Source organism: Thermobia domestica, chromosome 16, assembly GCF_964235325.1.
Source record: "Thermobia domestica chromosome 16, izTheDome1.hap1.1, whole genome shotgun sequence".
Classification (NCBI taxonomy): domain Eukaryota; kingdom Metazoa; phylum Arthropoda; class Insecta; order Zygentoma; family Lepismatidae; genus Thermobia; species Thermobia domestica.
In genome coordinates this window covers 63,059,256-63,080,956 of record NC_137469.1, presented here as the reverse complement: position 1 = coordinate 63,080,956, position 21,701 = coordinate 63,059,256, and the positions used below count along the sequence as shown (strand labels likewise).

General features: G+C 36.9%; 1 protein-coding gene across 1 annotated transcript in view; it reads left to right on the top strand.

Annotated features, from left to right (window-relative positions):
* The window catches only part of LOC145673104 (uncharacterized), a 68,907-nt gene that overhangs the window by 12,818 nt on the left and 34,388 nt on the right, over nt 1-21,701 (top strand). The window contains exons 5-6 of the mRNA XM_081742471.1: nt 3,267-3,527; nt 11,915-11,993. Coding sequence (XP_081598597.1) covers nt 3,267-3,527; nt 11,915-11,993 — 340 coding nt within the window. The remainder of the gene's footprint in view (nt 1-3,266; nt 3,528-11,914; nt 11,994-21,701) is intronic.

Below are 21,701 nucleotides of genomic sequence, written 5' to 3'. Positions count from 1 at the left end.
ATATAAATACCTGAGAATGTTCAACTGGGACGATCAGGAACCCCACGCACCAGATGTGAACTTTATTACTGAGCCACCGCGGTCCACGGCATACATTTTTGACTTCTCTGTTAACAATAAGTTTTTGGGACACGAAAAAGATTAGTTATGATTTTTCCCAGTAATATTCCCTTTCGTTCTCATTTCCGTATTCCGTTCCAATTTTTAAACATACAACAGAAAGAACAAAAAACAAAAGACAAACAAACTTAAATGCAACATCAGATATTTTGAATGTAAGATACATGATTATAATACGTACATTGAGAGATGCGATTTTATGGAAAAGCTTCCGTGAGTAGTGAAGTACTGATTAACCTAAGTTCATTGTAAGGACGTACTGTGCATGGTTAGCAAATGCACAGATGGTTATCAAGAAAATAGAAACACTTGAAAAAAGTGCAATTTACCAGATTAATATGGTATTGGACAAACGTTCACCTTCAGAACAGCTCTGATGCAACGTAAAATGGAGTCACAGAGGTAGTAAATGATAGCAGGTAGAATATTACACGGTTTCGCGTGCAGCGCTTCACTCAGTTCCGTGAGAGAGCATTGAGGCAGAAATTTGCGCCGGATCCGTGTCTCTAAACTGGACAATTATATTCAGGTCCGGAGATTGGATGGGTCTTCAATTTCATTCCGATGTTCCTCAAACCACGCCATAAGAGCTACAGCTGTGTTAATGGGTCATTATCAACCTGGAATATTGAAACAGCATCTTGACAAAGGATGCACATTGTTCCCTAAAATGGTGACGTAATCACAGGTGGTGACGGGGCCGATAAACATTAGGATACTTCGGCCAACAGAATCATGGAACTTCTGCCATATTTCACAGTGGACAAAGAAACTGCGAATTATTTGGGCATCCGCACACAGAAATACAGACCCTTGTGTCAAATAAGGTAATCAACAACTCATTGGGCCATGTAGTTTCAAGTCATCAGCGGTCCATGGTGTATGTTCGCGGAACCAGTTTCGCCTTCCTAAAGCGTTATGGTCCCTTATCAACGGTTCCATTCATGCAACTCGACCACATATGTAGATGTCATGTAACTCCCGGCAGACTCTGACTGTCAATATAGGCTGTGGGAGGTATTTTAGTTCCTTCGTCACTTGTACAGCAGTCGCGTGGCTATTCTGAGTGACAGTCTATTTAGTGCTCGTTGGGACTTGTCAGTAAGGTTGTCTTCCGGCCACTGTGAAAAATCGTCACCCTGAAATCAGGCATATTGTTTTCAGGTTTGAGGAAATGATTTAGGACAGTCATGGAAAATTCATTTCGAGGTGGCTTAACACTTTTGCGTAAGGAAAAAGCTAATGTTTCCATATGTGAGATAGCTATTTAACCACATCTATTCGGAGTATTTATTTAGGAGTAATTTCGTATTGAAACGGAGAGGGAAGGAAAATTCAGGACACCAGTGAATTTGAACTCCCGATAATGTATTTCGTAAGCTAAAATCCAAGGGATTCTATATGTGGTATATTAATGTTATTACCGAAAGGAAACTTTAGGTAGTTTGATATTAAATGTTGTTGCTGTACAAAGTTTCTCACGCTTTGGAAACAAGTTCTATATATTTGAGGGGTATGGTGATAATTTATCATATGATCGCCCTAAGCACTGAATGGGGGTGTCACAGTGGTCAATACGAAAGGTTTCTGTCTTGATTCTAAGTAATGTCAGTTTGTTATGGAGAACGTTGTATTCAGGGTTTTCTTCGTCATTTTTCTTTTCTGTCCACCTTATTTCACCGGTTTTTCTTTCTTTCATTTGCATTTTATCACGGACCTTTAGAGTAAAGTACACAACCGTAAATTAGATTTCTATTTTACTTCGTGAACACAGTAAAATTCGTTCGTTTTTTCTTTTTTCTTCCCTTAAAGTGAGTGAAAGTGTGAAATAAGCGTGAGTAAATGTTCAATAAGTTAATGTAATTTAACCAAGGTACTATTTTCATTTGACCTGAGTTTAAAGTCTCTGTCTGATGAAATGAACATTTGGAGTCGTACAAAAATGTAGTAGGGCGTCCGTATAGCCTAATAGGTAGCTTGCTTGCTGCTAGTATGCATATTCACAGGTTTGAACTATTGGAAATATATTTCTCAGTTTAGAAAATGTTAGTCTGGATTCCACTATTATGACCTCGGTATATAGAGACACGAAGCATCATAGTAAAATGGAATTATTTAGTATGAATTCACGCATGTTTATAATAATCTGTAAACGTAATCTTATTTACTGCATTTATTATTTAAAGAAGTTTGAAGTCATCAAAGTTAGCGTACAATTAATGTTTGTTCATAGATTTAAGACTATAGTAGCATCTTCACAACGTGCCTTTTAGAAGTGACTAATATTTCTACAAACTAACACAAAATCTACTATATTTGTTTTTCACGAGATCAAAACTTAACCCGTGCACAGGATATAGTGCAAGATAAAATTCTAAGAAGTGACATGCGTTGCACGTGAGTTGGCGAGATCTGCTGAGGAATGTGTCAGGGAATACCGGAACAATACGGTTAATGTTTATTAAATATGAGACGCAGTAAATACAAAGAGTACGTTTACAGATCAAAGTACAGTTATTTTGTGTTGTGAGCAAAGTAACAGACAACTGCGGAAAACTTATATAAAATGCTTATTTCAAAGATGTAAATGTTATAGTCGATTTCTTTATGAAATAAAGTTGTTGTCAGTGTGGCTTCTGAAAAGAAATCACTTTCGTTATGTTTGAACCCTCTTATCAATACTTTCCCCAAATATTCTTTCCCTTCTTTAAGAATGATTTTACTATATCTAGAAATAATTATTTGTATACCCTTTGTATGTTCTTTCACTTGTTGAACATTATTTTGTGGTAACCATCTCTCTATATAACAGGAAGGTAATATTTTGATAAAGACCTGGAGGATAAAGATCTCCGAATGTATGCGAGAAGACATTTGGAGACTGCTTCCACAATTTAACTCTGCAGATATGTCAACAGACTAGGATTTTGTTCGTGGTAATAGTAACCAGATTTATTGATAATGATATTTGTAAGCATAATCTATGTAGATACTTATACTTCAGAAAACCAACGTATATTTCTTGCATTTGATAAAATAAAATAAAATAAAAAATTAGTAGTTCGATAAAACCATTAACTATGTCTCAGTGAAGAATTCTGCAAGTGTTAGGTATAAATCTATTTGAGAGTTTTCTTATTTTATAGATCCGATAAGTGGCTGATTAATGCAGGACGGGAAGACCTATTAAAGGTAGCTCCCAGTGATCGATATGACAAATACTACATGTGTACAGCTCACTTCGAAACGTCGATGTTTACTAATCCCGCGCAAAAGAAGAGACTTTACAATACTGCTGTGCCAACTATATTCCGAACTTTTGCGAAAAGAAAATTCTCTTCTAGTGATGAAGGTGTGGAGCCCGTTGCGAAGAATAAACGCCTAGATGTAGAGACAGGTGATAATAGGTAAGTGTAGGAAGTATGCCGATTTATTATTTTGAGCTACAATGTAATGTAACCCTTGAGATGATTCAGTTGAAATCATATGAGTAATCCTGTTTTAACATATTCCAACGAACTCGTGACCAGATCCATGTTACATTCATTAGAAGTTTCTATATATATATATCATTCCTGCTTATTCACTGGACTTAGATTTGTATAATTTTTTGCTGTTCCCAGAATTTGATTCGATTTTCAGTTTAGCGTCCCTTTCAGCATGAGGCTATACGAGACGTGGACCTATAGCTTGATGGTAGAATCCGAATCACATGAGGTCCCGCTGGGAACCGAACCCGGGTCCCCCACGCCAAAGCCGCTATTTCCGAAATTTGAGACTTCTGACGTCGCTGGTATCTATCATGATGTGATAAAGAAATTTTAAGAATATTCCAGAAAAAAAGTCGTAAGCTTCAACGAATAAGACTTTAGATATTGTATCCGTGTTTTATTGTATTAGAATTAACATATAGAGAGATCTGACTGCCTCTATCAACAAAAGTATATATATATATATATATATATATATAATTAATTTTATTTTTCGATTTGTAAGAATCAAATATTGTAAAAACTTTGTTTTATTTTAAATTTATATTTTTTTCACTTTTGATTATTGTTGTTACTATTAACACTGTTGTGATAAAATGTTCCAAATTTAATTTAATTTTAAGCCTTCTCTATTCATAGTGTTAGCCTTTAGTTTTATTTCCATTGCTTCTCTTAACAACCTTTTATATCCATTCGCGATTTTGCTAATAACTGACGTATTTGCTAACAAGATTTTATGATTTTTCTTCTGGGACATATGCTGTTGACTTTTCTGATTGGTTTAACCATATATATCTTTTATATTTCTTACTTCTCGTATTTAGTCTTAATTGTACATCCCGTTTGTCTGATATATGTTAGGCAACATTCACAAGGGATTGAATAAATACGAGTATCGTGAGTTTAATAGTTTTTAATCTTTCACGGAACGTAGTATTTGTCTGATCCAGAGTGGATTGATTTAAATCAGTCTGATTTAAATCACTTGATTTTTTTTTATTTCCAGATAATAGTGTTGTATGTAGAGGGTTTTGATCCCCTCTCCGAAATTTAAAAAAAAAACTTTTAGATTTTATAACTTTAGGCGAAGTTTATGTATTTCGTGTCGCAGGCTAGTTCCGATTTTTTAAAACTATACCCCTGCCAAATATCAGTAACTTTTGGGAAAAAAAGTGTCATGTTGATAAACATTGCTGTACTTTTTCCCTAATGCTTAACAAACATTGTTTAGGATTGAAATAGGTTAACGATTGGGGATTAATTCAAAATTCAACACCAACACTTTCATTAAATTAACATTTAATACTACCGTAATTCCTGATGTTTTTTTTTTTTTCTCTAGTTCGCGCCTTGTATTATACGAGAAGAATTTGATTTAAATCAAAAAATCTATTTAAATAAAAAAATTAACAAAAATTATTTTTTTAAAAAATCATGATTTTTTCTACCCTGGTCTGATCTTTAACGGTGGGATATGAGTTGTTCTTATTTAATATTTATTTAATAAACGACTTATTTCATTAAAGATATTATGAACGATGAAAGATATGAATGCTAACATAGGTATCTCTTCATCTGAAATCCTGATTCTGGACCTTGTTACATTTTTAGCTTTTTGTTCTTGCCTTGCTGATATCTCTTTTGTTGTAACCATTTTGTAGAAATACATGTTGTAGATGACTTATTTCTTCTTGTACGTGATCTTTATCTGATATTGTCTTTGCTCTGTGTAATAACATATATATATATTATTGCATTCTTCTGGGGTGGATGATGATAGGAGTCAGCTCTTAAGTAGAGATGAATATGAATGGGTTTTCTATATACGCTATGACCTAATTTTCCCAAGTTTTCCTCATACTCAATATATCCAGAAAAGGTATCTTCCCTTCATTTTCAATTTCCATTGTTACTTTAACGTTGAGATATGCTGTTTTGGATATTCAATTAATTCATCCCGTATCATTAATTCAGTATAAGACCTTTATAAAGTTCTGAATGCACTTAATGAATAAAATAACTTAGCTTGAGATAATTATAGAACAAATTAATGTATGGATTATGCTTATATCCTATTTGAAGTGAAATATGGAATTTTATATTTTAGAAAATACTTTCCGTGAATAGTGTACTCGCCTACTCGGCGACGTTGAAGGACGTTATCCCTCACACTTTTGACAGGTTTAAGGCCATAGGTACCGATACTACTAGTAAATATGTAAAATATTAGTAAAACTATTAGTATTATTTCTTACCTTTGATGGTTACAAAAGTATTCTTCAGTAAAATTTGGTTTTCCAACAAGAACACTTTAATTCAGTCATTTATTGCTACTCTTCAAATCATTCTGTATAATCAACACCAGCAGTAGCGTATAATTTCTTGTGAAATTTAAGGAGCTTAATGCTCGGAGTTCCGGAGACTACATATCGCTTACTATTTCAGGTGCTGAATTCAAACTTCCGTATTAGTGGAAGTTTCGATGTACAGTAAATAAAGGCTCATTTTCTGGAAAAACCTGCAATTGAACCTCACAAAGTATCAGAAGTGAATACTTCAATAAAACGATTTATTTTATGCTGGAAGATATTTAATTTTATTTAAGACATTTTCAAAGATTTACTTTATAAAATATTAATTATATCTTTGTTAATTGTTTTAAATTCATTTTCGGGGAAGAACCGTCTTGCAACAAGTGCTCGGGAAATTTCCGTAATTGAACGCACAATATATCGGAAGTGAACTTACACAATAAAACCATTTATTTTACTCTGGAATATATTTATTTCATATAAGACATTTTGAAACATTTATTTTATATCTTTGTTTTACATTAATATATTTGGTATTCATATTTGTCGAACGTCACTGAGGCTCTTGGGATGACTCGATCTACATTTGGTTTGTCTGCTTGTACACACACACATTACAGGTTACAACTTTCGGTCTTTTAAGGGTCTTCACTACAGCGAAATTAAACTACCGCTAATTTTAAGAGTTTTTCTGTAATATCTTCAAAACAAATAAAAATATTCGAAAAGCAAAAACGTAGTAAACTAGACAATATTATTTAGCATGTGATACCGTTATCACAACTTACCTACCTGCTTTCGATTTGCAACTGTAGATAGATTTAGCAGTTTTTGTGGGTTCTGTAAATAGCGACATACCAAAAGCAGATAGGTGAATTGTGGTAAAGGTATCACATGCAAAATCGTATTGTCTAGTTCACTACGTTTCTACTTTTCGAATATTTTTATTTGTTTTGAAGATATTACAGAAAAAAACTCTAAAATTAGCTGAAGTTCAATTTCGTTGTAGTGAAGTCCCTTAAGATTAAATTTTCATCTTGCACTTTGTGAGACACTATATAGATTTTGGCGGGATTCCAACGTAAAATTTCAAAATGGTGGCCATTTTTTTTTTTTTTTTTTTTCAAAATAGCGGGTATCCACGCTACAAAGTGTAATTTTCGACTTCTAAGTTGAAATTTTGAAGGCAGAAGCACGCGACATTCTAAATTTGCCGTTTAGATTTTCTCGGCGATCCAATGTAAAATTTCAAGATAGCGGTCATTTTTCAAAACAGCAGTGAATAGAAAATGGTTGCAATTTATGACAATGACAGTCTTGAAATATAAATCACATTTTAACACTTTAACCCAAAGACATTGAAATATTTCGAAAAAACCCAATTAAACGCGAAAAATCCCAGGTGGATTGGGCTTTTTTTTAAACGAGTTTTTTCAAACCTTGTAGAAGATAGCTCCCTTTCTATTACATTCTAACAGATACACCCATGCCTCCTCTAGAGTCACAACAAACTTCCACCTGTTCCTGCAAAATGAATTAGAATTTAGAGTGTCTTTCAGCAGCGAGACTGAAACATGGATCTACAGCCTTCGTAGGATCCGAACCGCATGAGGATCTCCCGTGTGTCTAAGCGGTTAGCGTACGCGACTTTGGCATGGGATACTCGGTTCGAATCCCAGCAGGAGCTCATTTGGTTCGGATTCTACATTAAGCTGTAGGTCCACGTCTCATAAAATCAAATTGATCCTCGTGAACTCCCGCCAGGAATTGAACCTGGGTCTCCCGCGCCGAAAACGCATACACACACTGGAAGATTGCTTTCGTATAGCTTTTGACTGTTCGTCTTCCTCTTCACAATATATGAGAAACAGAGCATATAAACTCGAGCCTTATGGTTCCTTTATCAGATGTAAATCGTGCACAATTATGCGATTTGTTGTCACGATGGAACGTTATACTGGCCTTCTATTACCCTTTGCGACTGTAGGTTCTCACGTTGCACCAAGAAATGCACTACATCGGGGTTAAGCCCCAGTCTTTGATTGGAGAGCCGAGCGACAGTGAGACCAGTTTTGTTGCGATTCAACAGCATTGACTTCTTTCTTTTTGCACGGAGACTTTTTTCATACCTGATTACTTGGCTATAACTGTACCATGTGGCCACATTATACAGAACAGCCGTCCACCTTGCAAGTCAACATATATCACTTTCGTGCTATCCACAATAACTTCTTCGACGTGTTCACGCGTGCTGTTACTTCGAATTCGTCTCTCTCTCTCTCTCTCTCTCTCTCTCTCTCTCTCTCTCTCTCTATATATATATATATATATATATATATATATATATATATATATATATATATATATATATATATATATATATATATATATATACAGTGCGTCACACTAGCTTTCGAACCCAAAAAAAAAAACGTTATAATTTCCGAACAAATGTACATAAGAAAATGAAATTCATAATACATGTACCTTGTTTCATGCTAAACACGAGAAAGGGTTGAACAGAAGCGCAACAAAGACGATAGGTGGCGCCAGGGGAAGTGCTGCATGGCGTGGTGCGGGTGCGTTAGTGTGACTCGAGTCGCTGCATCGCGAGGATGGTTCTGTACACCGTACAGGAACGTGTGTTCATTGTTAAAAAATATTGGATATCGGGATCGTATCAGACCGTTCAACGTGAATTTTGCCGTGAATTTGGATGCCGTAAAGAACCATCGAACTCATCAATATATCATTTGGTGAACAAGTTCGAAACAACAGGAATGTTGCTTACGGGACATGGAGGCGCGCGTCCACGGATGTCCGAGGAGACAGTACAGAATGTGTGGCAACGTCTTTTGCAGTTCCCTAAGAAGAGCCTGCGTCGATTATCACAAGAAGTAGGGATGTCAAAGTCAACTGTGCAAAAAGCCGCCAAAAGAGCCAAGCTGTTTCAATATCGCGTTCAGTCGTCCAGGAGTTGAAGACTACAGATTGGGAAAAGCGCGTGATATATTGTCGTTGGTTGCAAGCTTTGTTGCATGACAATCCAGGAATCCTAGACTATACTTGGTTCACAGATGAAGCTTGGTTCCATCTCTCCGGTTATGTGAACTCGCAGAATACTCGGGTGTGGGCCGCCGAAAATCCGCATGTGTACCATGAGATTCCACTTCATCCCTTGAAGGTGGGAGTTTGGTGTGCAATTTCCCGACAGCGTATCATTGGACCCATCTTCTTTGAAGATACAGTAAACACACAAGTTTACTTACACATCTTCAGTGAATTTGTGAATCATCTGGACGAACAAGAACTGCGTCGCGGATTTGACACCACCTTGATTTCTTCTTATGAGGTTTTCTTAAAGGCTGTGTGTACAGAAACAACCCACAGTCACTGCAAGAGTTGCGAAACAACATTGAGAATGCGATTCATGAGATCACACCGGAGACTCTACATCGGACTTTTCACAATATGGAACGCCGTGTACAAACATGTCTTGACGTCCAGGGAGGACACTTTCAGCACCTACTGTGACGGTCATTTATTCAGCCTGAAAAAAGGTACGTGTATTGTGAATTTCATTTTCCTATGTATATTTGTTCGGAAATTATAAAGTTTTTTTCGGGTTCGAAAGCTAGTGGGACGCACTGTATCTATCTATCTATCTATCTAATATATATATATATATATATATATATATATATATATATATATATATCCTAAATTTTACAGTACAATTTTATAACATCGGCGTTAGAAAGATGTATCATGCAGAAAACGCAGTGTTCTGGAATTGGATATTCACAAAATATAAAGTCAAAGTTCGGAATGAAAGTAATTTAAATTCAAAATCCAACATTGTTTCATATGAAGGAACTCATTTGGCATGTTCTGATCAATACTCTTTAGCTGAATTTGAAGAAAATATATTTTTACACTTTCCCGTTGTGGTTAACGCGCTTAGGATTTGGTTATAGAATAACGAAAATAGCAGTGAGCATTGTCCAGGCCTATAAAGAACACCTTATTTCTTTCTTCTTATTTAGAGATATTTTTGCGAATAAAGTCAAAATCAATGTATTATTATTGTAATAGTTACTGGGTATGATATCCAGTTTCCAATAGGGTACTCAGTTGCGAATACCAGAGAAGCTATAATTTTGACAGTTCACTTACATAATTTCAACTTGATCATAGAGTTCCCTCGTATCCAGCGTACGCGTCGCGGGAGACCCGGGTTCGATTCCGTGCAGAACTCATGTTGTACGTATCCGACTTTAAGCTGTTGGTCCATATCTTATATATCCTCGCTGCTGAATGGGCTAAACCAACAAACCAAAACCAACGTAATGGTGATATTGGTTCATCATCGTATGGTAAAAAATCAAATAATTTTCGAAATTGACATAGCACACTGTAATGATACAACATACGGCAATGCAATAATCTTCAAAGTAGCGAGACTCTCGCACACTTAAATCTGATCAAAGAATATATTATCAGTGTACATTTTATGATCCTACTGTTGTTGGAATCATTGGTGTAAGGTTGGTTGTCAAATCTTCCAGAGTTTGGTCGTCACAATTGAGGCGCGACTTGTTTCGTGGGAGAGATGGTGTTTTTACCACTGTAATAACTGCATCTTCGTCTGGGTCGTAGATTACATTGATTTGCCACGTGTATGTTTGGCAACCATGGATAATATCGAATAGGTGGTCGTTCTCAACAAATGCAGGAGGTCGATTGTTTTTATCCGACCGATTTAGTAATCTTGCTGTTACATGTGTAATTGTCAAAATCATGAAACCAACGTCGTTACTAGTGTGGTGCCGGAATGTAATGTTGGTACTACTGAAATGCCGCCGAAAGTCAACCGTTATTGGAAAGAACACATAATGACTTTTTTCCTCGCACATTTTTCTTACAATGTGAATTAATGTTTTACCGTTGAATTGACCACAACTATAGTATATATTGTGGTTAGGCAAACATGGGGCCCATGCAGAAACATTTCCGAACAAAAGAGGCTCATTCGAGGTTATCAGCGAAAGTGTCGCATGAGATGCTCCGTAAAATTCGTCGACTGACAAGGCAGAGAATCTACCACCCCAACATGACACGGTTCAAAATTAAATTGGTGCGGTCCACTGTTAGTCGCGAACTTCGTCGCCATCTTAGCGTGCAGTCGGACATAAGACTGATTCACAGCCTCCTTCACGCCATATTTCTGAACGCAAGACAAATTCCCACAAACTCTACGAAATATACTTGACAGGATCAAAATAGAAGACAATTGTCATATTGGATGAAGTCAACATTTATTTCGTAAGTAATATAAAATTTGGGCAGTTACGATCGTGACATCTTTGGCAAGGGATTTACAGACACTGATGTAAAATGAACATTGAGGAGGAAATGACGAAGAAACACCGTATTTGGTTCGGTTATTCGTAGAGGATGATCAGCACCGCCGCGCTGTGGTTACAGTAGAAAGCGAACACAGGTAATGCAAAGAATCCGAACTATTTAATGTAGGTCGTGACATGAAAATTAAGTGGGGCCATTTTTTCCCGCACCGTGCTGTGCGTCAATTTGCTTTTTCTTATGAAGTTGGGGGGGGGGGGGGCATGCAAGAACGATAGATAGTAGAATACACACCTCTGCCAGGCGTCCGTGGGTTTGCTCAAGCTTCCCACATTTTTATTCCACCAATTACAGTATTTTATAACCATTTACATTTATTTTTCATCCGTTCCCTTTAGTCGAGAGGGTATAATCGTGGGATATATAACTAGAAATTTCATTTCAGAAATACAGTAACTATCTTTGGTCTTGATTTTAACAAAATGACAAATATGAGCGTTATAGTACTACTACTACTAACAATAATAGCAAAGAATGATTGGAATTTAGTGGAGATAATAATCTGAAAATGTCTATTACTACCTTATTTCAAAATCCCTAATTATACTCATCATTTTTATATTCCAGTGTTTCTGAAAGAAGCTCGAAGCAAACAATAGAAAACAAAGATCTTTTGGAAATTGACAATATTGCTAATGTTCAAGAGGTAAGTAATGAAATGATTTCTGATTAGTATTTTTCATACTAGGACAGGTCTTCAAGGATTCTTAAAATAGAACGTTAGTCCATGTACTCCACAGAAGTAGTGAGAGCTCTGTCTGCTTGTTGACCATAGTGACTAAAATGTAGATCAGGAATTTAATCATGAAGTTAAAAGTTTTACATTCGAGTGACGATAAGAAAGTACGGTGATTTAAAAAAGAAAATCAAATTAGAGATTTCAGCTGATTTACATGGTCCCTAGATGCTAAAAACTTATTTTTAAATTTTTGAATTCGTTCGTTCGCCCCCATGTGTGTACCATTGCTTATAGGCGTACCGTTCAACGTATCCGCACTAAATTTTAAACTTAAGGTTCCCCAAGGGGAAGGATTCGAAGTTTCTTCCTTCAAAGTAAAGATAGTTCACTGGAGGGTTAAATCACAAAGGATAATTTCCTCGAAAATCACCGCAACGATTTCGTTTATATTTCATATATCAATATTCTATATACAACCCTAGGGCCGCGGTGGCTTAGTGGTAGAGCGTTCACCTCTGGGGCTCCCGGGTTCAAACCCTGCTCCCGCCAAGTGAACTTTGTGGTGGACAAACACCGTGTGCGCGGGTTTTCTCGGGGTTCTCCCGTTTCCTCCCACTTTCTTCATTCCACCATTTCATTCATTTTTCATAATCACCGTCTCCTTTAGCCTAACTGGCATAATCGTGGGACGTAAAACTCAAAGATTTCATTTCATTTTTTCTATATACAACCCTAATTTCTCTAGGATAAATCTAGATGAGGTAGTATACTCTTGAGGTGAGTTCTTTCCAGATGATTTTCTCAAAGACGTTCGGAGAGCCGCACTGGCTCAGTGGTAGATCATTCATCTCTGGTGCATGGGGTCCTTGGTTCGATTCCAGCTCGCGCCAAATGAACCTTGAAGCGGACAAACACCGTGTGTGTGGGTTTTCTCTGGACCCCCGTTTCCTCCCACTTTCTTATTCCACCATTTCATTCATTTCTCATCATCACCGTCTCCTTTAGCCTAACCGGAATAACCATGGGTCGTAAAACTTTCATTTCATTTTCAAAGGCGTTTAGGTAATTTTATTAATGTTTCATTAATAATCCAACAATATGAAGTAAGTTCTTTTGTCATGAAAACATCAACAAGAGGTAGTTTACGCTTTTTTTTAAAACCATTTTCTGAAAAAGCAAATCAGGTAATTTTTAAAAAGAAAATTTCTTTATATTTCATACATAACATCTTCAAGAATTTTACAATGTAGTGTGAGTATTTTCTCAAAAAAAGACGGAGGCTATTGTCATCGTATTTCGTAGATAATATTTCATTAATGGTCTTTATAACATAGATGTTCATTTTACTTCGACCTCACTCACCCTCTCCCTCGTTCACCCTCGCCCTCGCGAATGGAATTGTTCATCGCCCTCGCGCGCCCTCACCCTCGCTGTCGAAACTTGTCCTCGCCTTCGCCGTCGAAGCTTGTCCTCGCCCTCGCGGCCAAAACTTGTCCTCGCCCTCGCGCACCCTCGCCCTCGCCGTCGAAGCTTGTCCTCGCCCTCGCGCACCCTCACTCTCGCCATCGAAGCTTGACCTCGCCCTCTCGCACCCTCACCCTCGCCATCGAAGCTTGTCCTCGCCCTTGCGCACCCTCGCCCTCGCGATAGGAGTTGTCCATTATCCTTGCTCGCCCTCGCCTTCGTGCTCAAAATTTTTCCTCGCCCTCGCGCACCCTCGCTCTCATATCATTGAGGGCGAGGGTAATTGAGGGTGAGGAGGCCTCGAGAGGGCCTCCTTCGTGAGAATCAGAGCATCAATTATTCAACCTATTTGTTGAATTATTTCCTTATCGTCAGTGGCGGATCCAGGGGGGGATCGGGGCGATCGCTTCCCCCAGAAGAGGAAACTTCTTTATTTTATATATACAAATAAAACGCATCCCAGAGTTTGGAGCTCTTAAAAGTAGCTCTAAGTAGCAGTATTACAACCCACCACCCTCACCAGAAGTCCGTCCTGGATCCGCCCTTGCTTAACATACGTCCTAAAGAAAGGAAACTAAACATATCATCGTATAACTTACTGTGGAACACCTAAAATGGAACAACTGTTACAATGGAGATCTCGGTCGATAGTGACGTTTACATCATTTATCAACAGTATCCAATGCCTTTACTTCAAAATGTTCCTTTCCTTGAACTACGATGCAAGCATAAGTATTCAGCCACACAAGGGCGGCTCTCATGAGGGTGAGGGTGAAATCAAGGTTTGATGAGTGGCGGTAGAGTGACTGCCGCGGACTGTCTGTCAGAATTTGACAGTCAACACGTTGGCCATCCCTGATGTATGTAGCATAACTGAGGAATTTGAACAAATTCAAAGGGAAAGATCTAAAGAGCTTAATTTTGAAACTCCGTCAGCAAACAAATAAAATACTTCAGAACATTATTGTTGAATTATCACTCGGAAATGTATACCCACTCTAACCTATAACATGAATGACTTCATTGATTTGAATGTGAATCTAAGTTAATTGGTATTTTAGAATATAAACTGAAATGTGTCAATGTGCTTGGAAGGTTAATTTCGATGCTCAAATATTGTTAATGTTCACCACTAATAGAGATACATTTGTCTTACCTTAACAATGTTAAAATTTTTAATTTTTTTTTTCAATAATTGCCATAAATATGAAACCTTGTCTTAAGAAACTACCCTAGGGGCCAATTTGTGCACTTTATCACTTTGGTCTTGGTTCATTTTTGGCAGCTATCATTGTTGGAAAGTTTATTTTCAGTAATTCCCACAATTATGAAATGATATCTTTCAAACGTTGTCTCAAGGATTCCTTACACTATACTTGCCACGACCTTATCCTGATAGCCGAGATACGCAGCTTCAATTCAGGCGACTCCGCGCACATTACATAGTTCCTCCCGTTACACAAGTAAAACATTACTTAGGAGATCAATTCAAAGAGCTAATTGAGTTCAAGTATATAAAAATGTCAATACAGAAACAATATTTAAAATAAATGATACTACATTTATTAGTAAAGGGTTGTGAAAATGACGTCACGACTCAGAATCGGAAAGAGAGAAGGAAAGAAAGGAGTGAAAAGCCGGCAGCTAAGATGCGAGTCTCTTGCAAGTGTTGCAAGATTATAAACTTGAAAAATCTTATAACAAAAGCAGAGGACCAGTAAAATTAGTTAATTGATCAATGTTAGAAATCGTCCACAATGGATAGGAAATGGCTTAATATTTTTATATGATATATGAATTAGAGTTGCTACCCCGTAAGGAACTTCTATGCCTGCTGATAAATGAAACAAAACAAAGAACGGGACTCACATGTAACTTCTGTAACTTTTGTGCAGAGAGTAACACTGCTCTGCCAAATGTCGTCTTCGTGCGTGCGTTAGTGTGGGTACGTGGGTGTAATGAAACTGAAACCATGGACAGTATTAAGCGCGAAATTGAAATTATGAATGAATCCGAATTATAGTCTTCTCAGTATTATCGCAAACACGAGGAAGGGAAACCTCTTTAAAGTCAAGCAAAGTAAATTGCCAACAATTTGTACGCTCGACTAAGAGAAAAATATGCAGACACAACTATTGAAGAAATTGTTAATATGATTGTTGCCGGTTCGCTGTGGTTTACTCAGTGTCAATGTAGAGTTGCTGTGCTTTTAGAAAAAAAAAATCGTATTTTTAATTTATTGTGTGGGAGGGTGGCTGCTCGTATGTTTCTGTTTATGATTGATCTTTTCCAGGTAGATATATGAGAATAACTTCATTTCTTATCCTTTCTTACCTTAATCAATTGAAATGAATAAGCAAAATAGTTTTCATGCTCTTGGGTTTTAATTGTGAGGATTGCAAATACATGACGTGCGAATTTCCAATACATTTATTAGTATTGTCGTGTCTTCATGAATTATTAAAAGAAATAAACCAAGAAACATATTTTTCGTAAGCGGCAGGAAAAGGACGAGAAATCATTGCTCCGCGCATATCAGCTGAAACTCAGAACAGCGCCAGTTGAAACCCTGGCGATTGAGAGCCAAACCAAAAAACAAACACACACACACACACACACACACCCCTGTTTGTCTACCCTACAAAAGGCGTATGCGAGCTGGGCCATAGGAAAACCGAGTATGCACTCATATCTGCTTTATTAATGGAGCTATTTTCATGATACGCTCCCAAAAGTTGCGTCATCGATAAAGCTACATTTCCAGAAGCACCAGAATGCAGTATCTCGACCATGACTGGTTACGTACAAGTGAGCACCCAAACCAACTGGGCATTTGCAAAACGAGTAAATGTAACAAATGAAGACACTAACAAACAAACAAAGATATTGTGTGTAAAATGTGTGAAATGCGAGTTCAGTGAGTAAATTTGAGCAATGCAATTAGAGCAATTCCTTTAAACACTAGTTAACTTTGTAACAAATGAAACACATGGATTAATGCTGTTGACTTTCTTGGGTCCTCCAATTTCCTTCCACATTTCCCTTCCACCAATTATTTCATGATCATTCACTCTCATTAATCACACGTCTATTATAAGCTATAGAGTATAACCAAGGGATGTAAAACTAGAAATTTCATTTCATTTCGAATGGAATAGCGCATCGATTCTATCCCCCGGAAAAGTTAGTTTGTGGTGGACAACATCGTTTCCATGGGTTTTCTCGGAGTACTCCCATTTCCTTCCACATTCTCATTCCACTAATTCTTCCATCATCATTCACTTGCCTTAGTCATCGTCTCCCTTAACCTAACGGTCACAATCGTGGGATGTTAAACTGTAAGATTTTATTTCATTTTGAAATGGAATGGCGAGACTAAAGTAGGGTTACATCTGTTTGTGTGTTTGATGAAGGTTATTGTTTCTTTCTGCACCGAGGCTGTATGAGACGGAGACCTATAGTTCAAGGTGGAACCCGAACCACTATAATAGTTCAGATTTTATAATTGCTTCCATGAGACAATGTGACCAAAGAGGCACGTGCCAGCTACAAAGCCAGCGGGAGAACAATATTGTATGCCGACAAGAAACACCGAAACAAGATACATTATTCATACCAGGTGGGAGACCCGGGTTCCCGGCGGGAGCTCATGTGATTCGGATTCCATTTTAATCAGTAGGTCCCGTCTCATATAGCCTCGCTGCCGATAGGGACGTTAAACGAAAAATCAACTTCACTCAACTATTCTTACCATCGAATTTAATATTTTTGTTATAACGTGGAAAATGAAGTACTAAGCGGCAAGAATACTGGAAAACAAGATAGAATATAAAACACTAAAACGAAACAGGCAGTAAGTTTAAAATTGACAAGGGAGGGATTTTAAAATGTTAAGACATTATCATGTTACTTGCACTAACACTTAGCAACAACACACAAATATACTATTATACTATTGAACTAATATACTATTAGTTCATATACTATGACTAATATACTATTGAACGTCGTAATCTTGTATCACTTAAAGTTTCTGTTGCTCTGGAATATTATAATATATATGTCTAATAGAATCAATTTATCTATTTTACTATTTTATCCGTAGTAACTATGAAACAAACAATGGCTTATGCTAATAAGCAGTGTTTTCAATTTTAACGCGAATGATTAGCAATAATCTGTGCCTTCACTTTTTTTGACAACTTTTTTTTTTATCCGTCTGTCTTCACATATTTACAGTACTCTTACAGATTTTTTTTACTTCGATCTCTCCATGAATTCCATATATTTGCTCCCATGGGATTCAACTGTTAATTTAATGAGAAAATAGCGAGATCATTGGAATCCAAAATTAGTGACCAACAAAACTTGATCCCTGGCTTTTACATGTGCACCATTGTTCTCTCGGCTTTCTGTCCTACCGGCTTGCTTCAAAGACTCACTGCCCTTACGAACTATTGCGAAACTCAAATGCTACTAAATGATTCATATAAGCATTATATAACTATCTATGAGATTTCGTAGTTGACTTCCCAACTTCAGGGAACAAAACCTAATTGCAACATTCTATTCATTAATAATTATTATTATTATAATAGTAACAGTAATAATAATAATATTAATGTGTAAGTCTGTTACTGCTCAACTACTGACATTTGCGCTAGCCACTTGATAGACATATACTTTCAGTTAAGTTGATTTTGAGTTTAACATCCCTTTAAGCAGCGAAGCTATATGAAACGGAACCTACTGATTAACGTCGAATCCGAACAACATGAGCTCCCGCCGAGAATCGAACCCGGGTCACCCACTCCAAAGGCGAGCACGATAACCGCTTAGCCACGAAGAAGCTCATAGACATATTTGCTTTCGGTGTAGATTTCATTTCTCTATTGCAAAATAACTCAATTCGTTATATATTGGCGCACTGTATTTGTATATACATAAATGTACTACCTCAGTCTCTTGCATCATTACAGGATAAAATTAATGTGAAATTTATAGTACCTAGACAAAATCCTATTTTTTCAATATAATCCTCCTGCTCCGCCATTACATACTTCAATGTCACCACCACAACTAGAGAAAGATCAGAAGTCTAACCTCAACGTCGTAGAATCTCCACACCAGCAGAAAATTCCTGTTTAAAACTATTTTTCTTCCCTGACCAATAAAATGGCAGAGCCCTATTTAATAGTTGCAGAAACCAGTTCGTATAACCAAAATAGAAAGAGCAATTAAGGAAATAAGTGACGAAACAAAAAACTATTAGAACGGGGTGAAGTATAGAGGAAAACAGAAGACACCACGAAACCTCCAACAAAATCCACAACAGAAGATCAAATACTGGACTTCGCAATATGCAGAAAGCGTAGGTACTGTGATTCTACCTATTTTAAACGTCCAAAAAGCGAATAGGGCCAAGCGTTGTTCAGGAGTCAAAGATCAAGCAATTCTAATGACAGAACAAAGCCTATAAATAGTCACTAAATTACACAGAGGAACAGTGCTATTGGAAACCGGATCCCACATTTTCATCTGGCCTTTCGAATATTTACTTCCTGATGTTCAATTAATACCACATAAAACAGCGGTTAAAGGGATATGAAATAAAATCATTACCTTGAAATATGTAGCAATGGTATCATTCAAAGTTAGGAAACGACATTCATCACTTTCGTATGAGGAAGAAATCATGTATTCCAGTTATTTTTAGTTTAGACTTGCTTAAACGCTTATCTTACAATCGATTTAACAAAGAATCTTATATCTCTATTTAAAAATCATAAGAAGCCAACATTACCAGAAAAGAACCAGGAAAACATTTTATCACAACACACCACTCATATACTTAGACAAAGACAAGCTTGCTCTTTTATCGACAAACGCATTACGTTAGTTAAACTTTTCCACGCATTTATTCCGGTAATAGCAAAAAAGACAGATTGAAGATTATTCATCTTTCTTTGTATCGTTTTTCTACGACTTCCTTGACAAGGTAAACAACATGACTTAATTTCCAATCCAAATAATTATCCTGTAACTTTAAGGAAAAATACGTCAGTGGTGGACCTTGTGGCATGCCAGGATTAATCTTTTCCAGCAATGAAAGCGTACAAAATAGAAGAAAATAAAAATTGTACAGGAAAAGAGGAGGTTGTCATTTCTTTGAAGAATAGATAAAATTTTTCAAAATTTATGTTTTTGATATTAATCGTAATCTAGACCAGTCGCAGAAACAGGCCATTCATAAGTTATTATACAAATATAAAAATGTTTTTATACACTCTGGACGGAATTGGACATTATAGGGGCTATAATCACAAAATAAGAATCCCTAAATCGGCAGTGTTCTCCAAATCTTGCTCCATCCGAAAAACCGCTGATACATGATCTTCAAGGTCAGTCACACAAGAAAATCTTACAAAATTCTCATATGCGTGATGGGTCATTAAACTACCACGCAAGCTCTCTTAATTGCAACTAGGATGATTTTACATTGATTAACGAATAAGATCTTTTGCCGATGACATGGTGCTGGGAGGTTACAGTCTTCAACAATAGCTATCGGAATTTTATTTTAAAAATTAAAAAAGTTTTGTGCTTCACCTAAGACAAATTTATTTTACTCAGAGCTGAATGCTTTCGGATATTTAGTATCAGGCAATTCTATTAAAATCTTTGCAAGAAAGCCAAAAATACAGAATTCAGGATTCCACCAAAAGTGAATTTTGCAAAGGTTTACGGGTTTATGTTCCTACTTACTGGCACGTATCAAGGATTTTGCCATGAAAATAGAACCTTTTTAACAAATGTTTCCACAACAATATTTGTTCTTTTCAAATAATCTTGTGGATTATGTTCCTGGTGTGGAGGCTGTAAGGTTCCGTACCTCAGGTGTAAGCAAATACTATAAAGCATGCTTCATTAACGAGCACGTGTTTTCTATTCAAAACATAATCACCAACAGACGGTGGAAGGAGGATACCAGAAAGACGCAAAGTTGGTTCCGAAGGGAATCGAAGATGGCCAACCCTCTCCTCACGAACTTTCTTTCAGAGGACAGCCATAAAAGAAGACCTCAAGTGGAGAGAAGAAGAAGTTCCAGTGCTGATCGCTAACCTTCCTAAACTATTCCTGAAATCGTTTTGTGTTAAGGAGATTTCCCTAAATCCAACTTCTGAAGCCGTAATAGGCAAAGGAATATTTCTATAACTACCTGCACCGGAGCACGTATAAACAGAGAGATACAACTATACTATCTTCTAAAACTACGATAGGTAAGAAAGATATCTTTTAAATCACCACCCTAGGCCGCTGTAGGATAGAAGATTTTACCTTTTAATCTTAAGCTACTTATCACCATCGACTTCGGTAGAGGCAAAAGCATTACAGCTAAGCCGCATGGTGTTGCTACTGTCGTTATAACCATAACACCGATCTGAAAATAAGCTAGCAATTATTTATTTCAAACTAATTTACGGCTTTAAACTTGTTCCAGAGGCTTGCGTGCACCGGAATATATTACCTGAACCATCAGATATTTACAAACCCGACTATCTGTTCGCAAACTTGATTCGTGTTGCAAGATGATACACTAGACCTACCTGTGAAGACCCACAATGTTCAACTTCATTAGGGGTGGAGGAAAAAGGGGGATACTTCTTGTTTTTCGTCTGCAGCGAATCCATGTTCTCCACATATGACCGAGAAATCGGAATCTTCTCGTCCATTAACTAGTAAAGAGCTCTCCATTAGTGAACAGTTATAATCATTGACAGAAAATCGCAAGTGGCGTTTAGCGTTCGGCCTGGGTAGAGTTCGATACCATATAAGAGGCAAATTGAAAGAAAAAGTGACTTCAGCAAACGAAATAGTAAAGTAACAAGAAGCTAATGAACCACCACACAGACAACCAGAAAATATTAACAGCAAAGCCCCATTAAATGTATAATTTGTGGTGAAACGTTCAATGAAGGCTGGGTGTAGTGTGAATCCTGCGATGACTGGGTTCATGAAACCACCTCAATTGAATCAACGGATATCCATTACACATGTTACCACTGTTAGCTTCGTGGGTAGGATTTCTTGTTGTTCCTTCTAGGTGTAAATATCATGTTTTTCAAACATCCTACGTATTCGTTAGTGCTCGCAAATATTCCAAATATGTGAAATTTAGCGATCTGTATTGCCATTTGTTTATTTCATTAT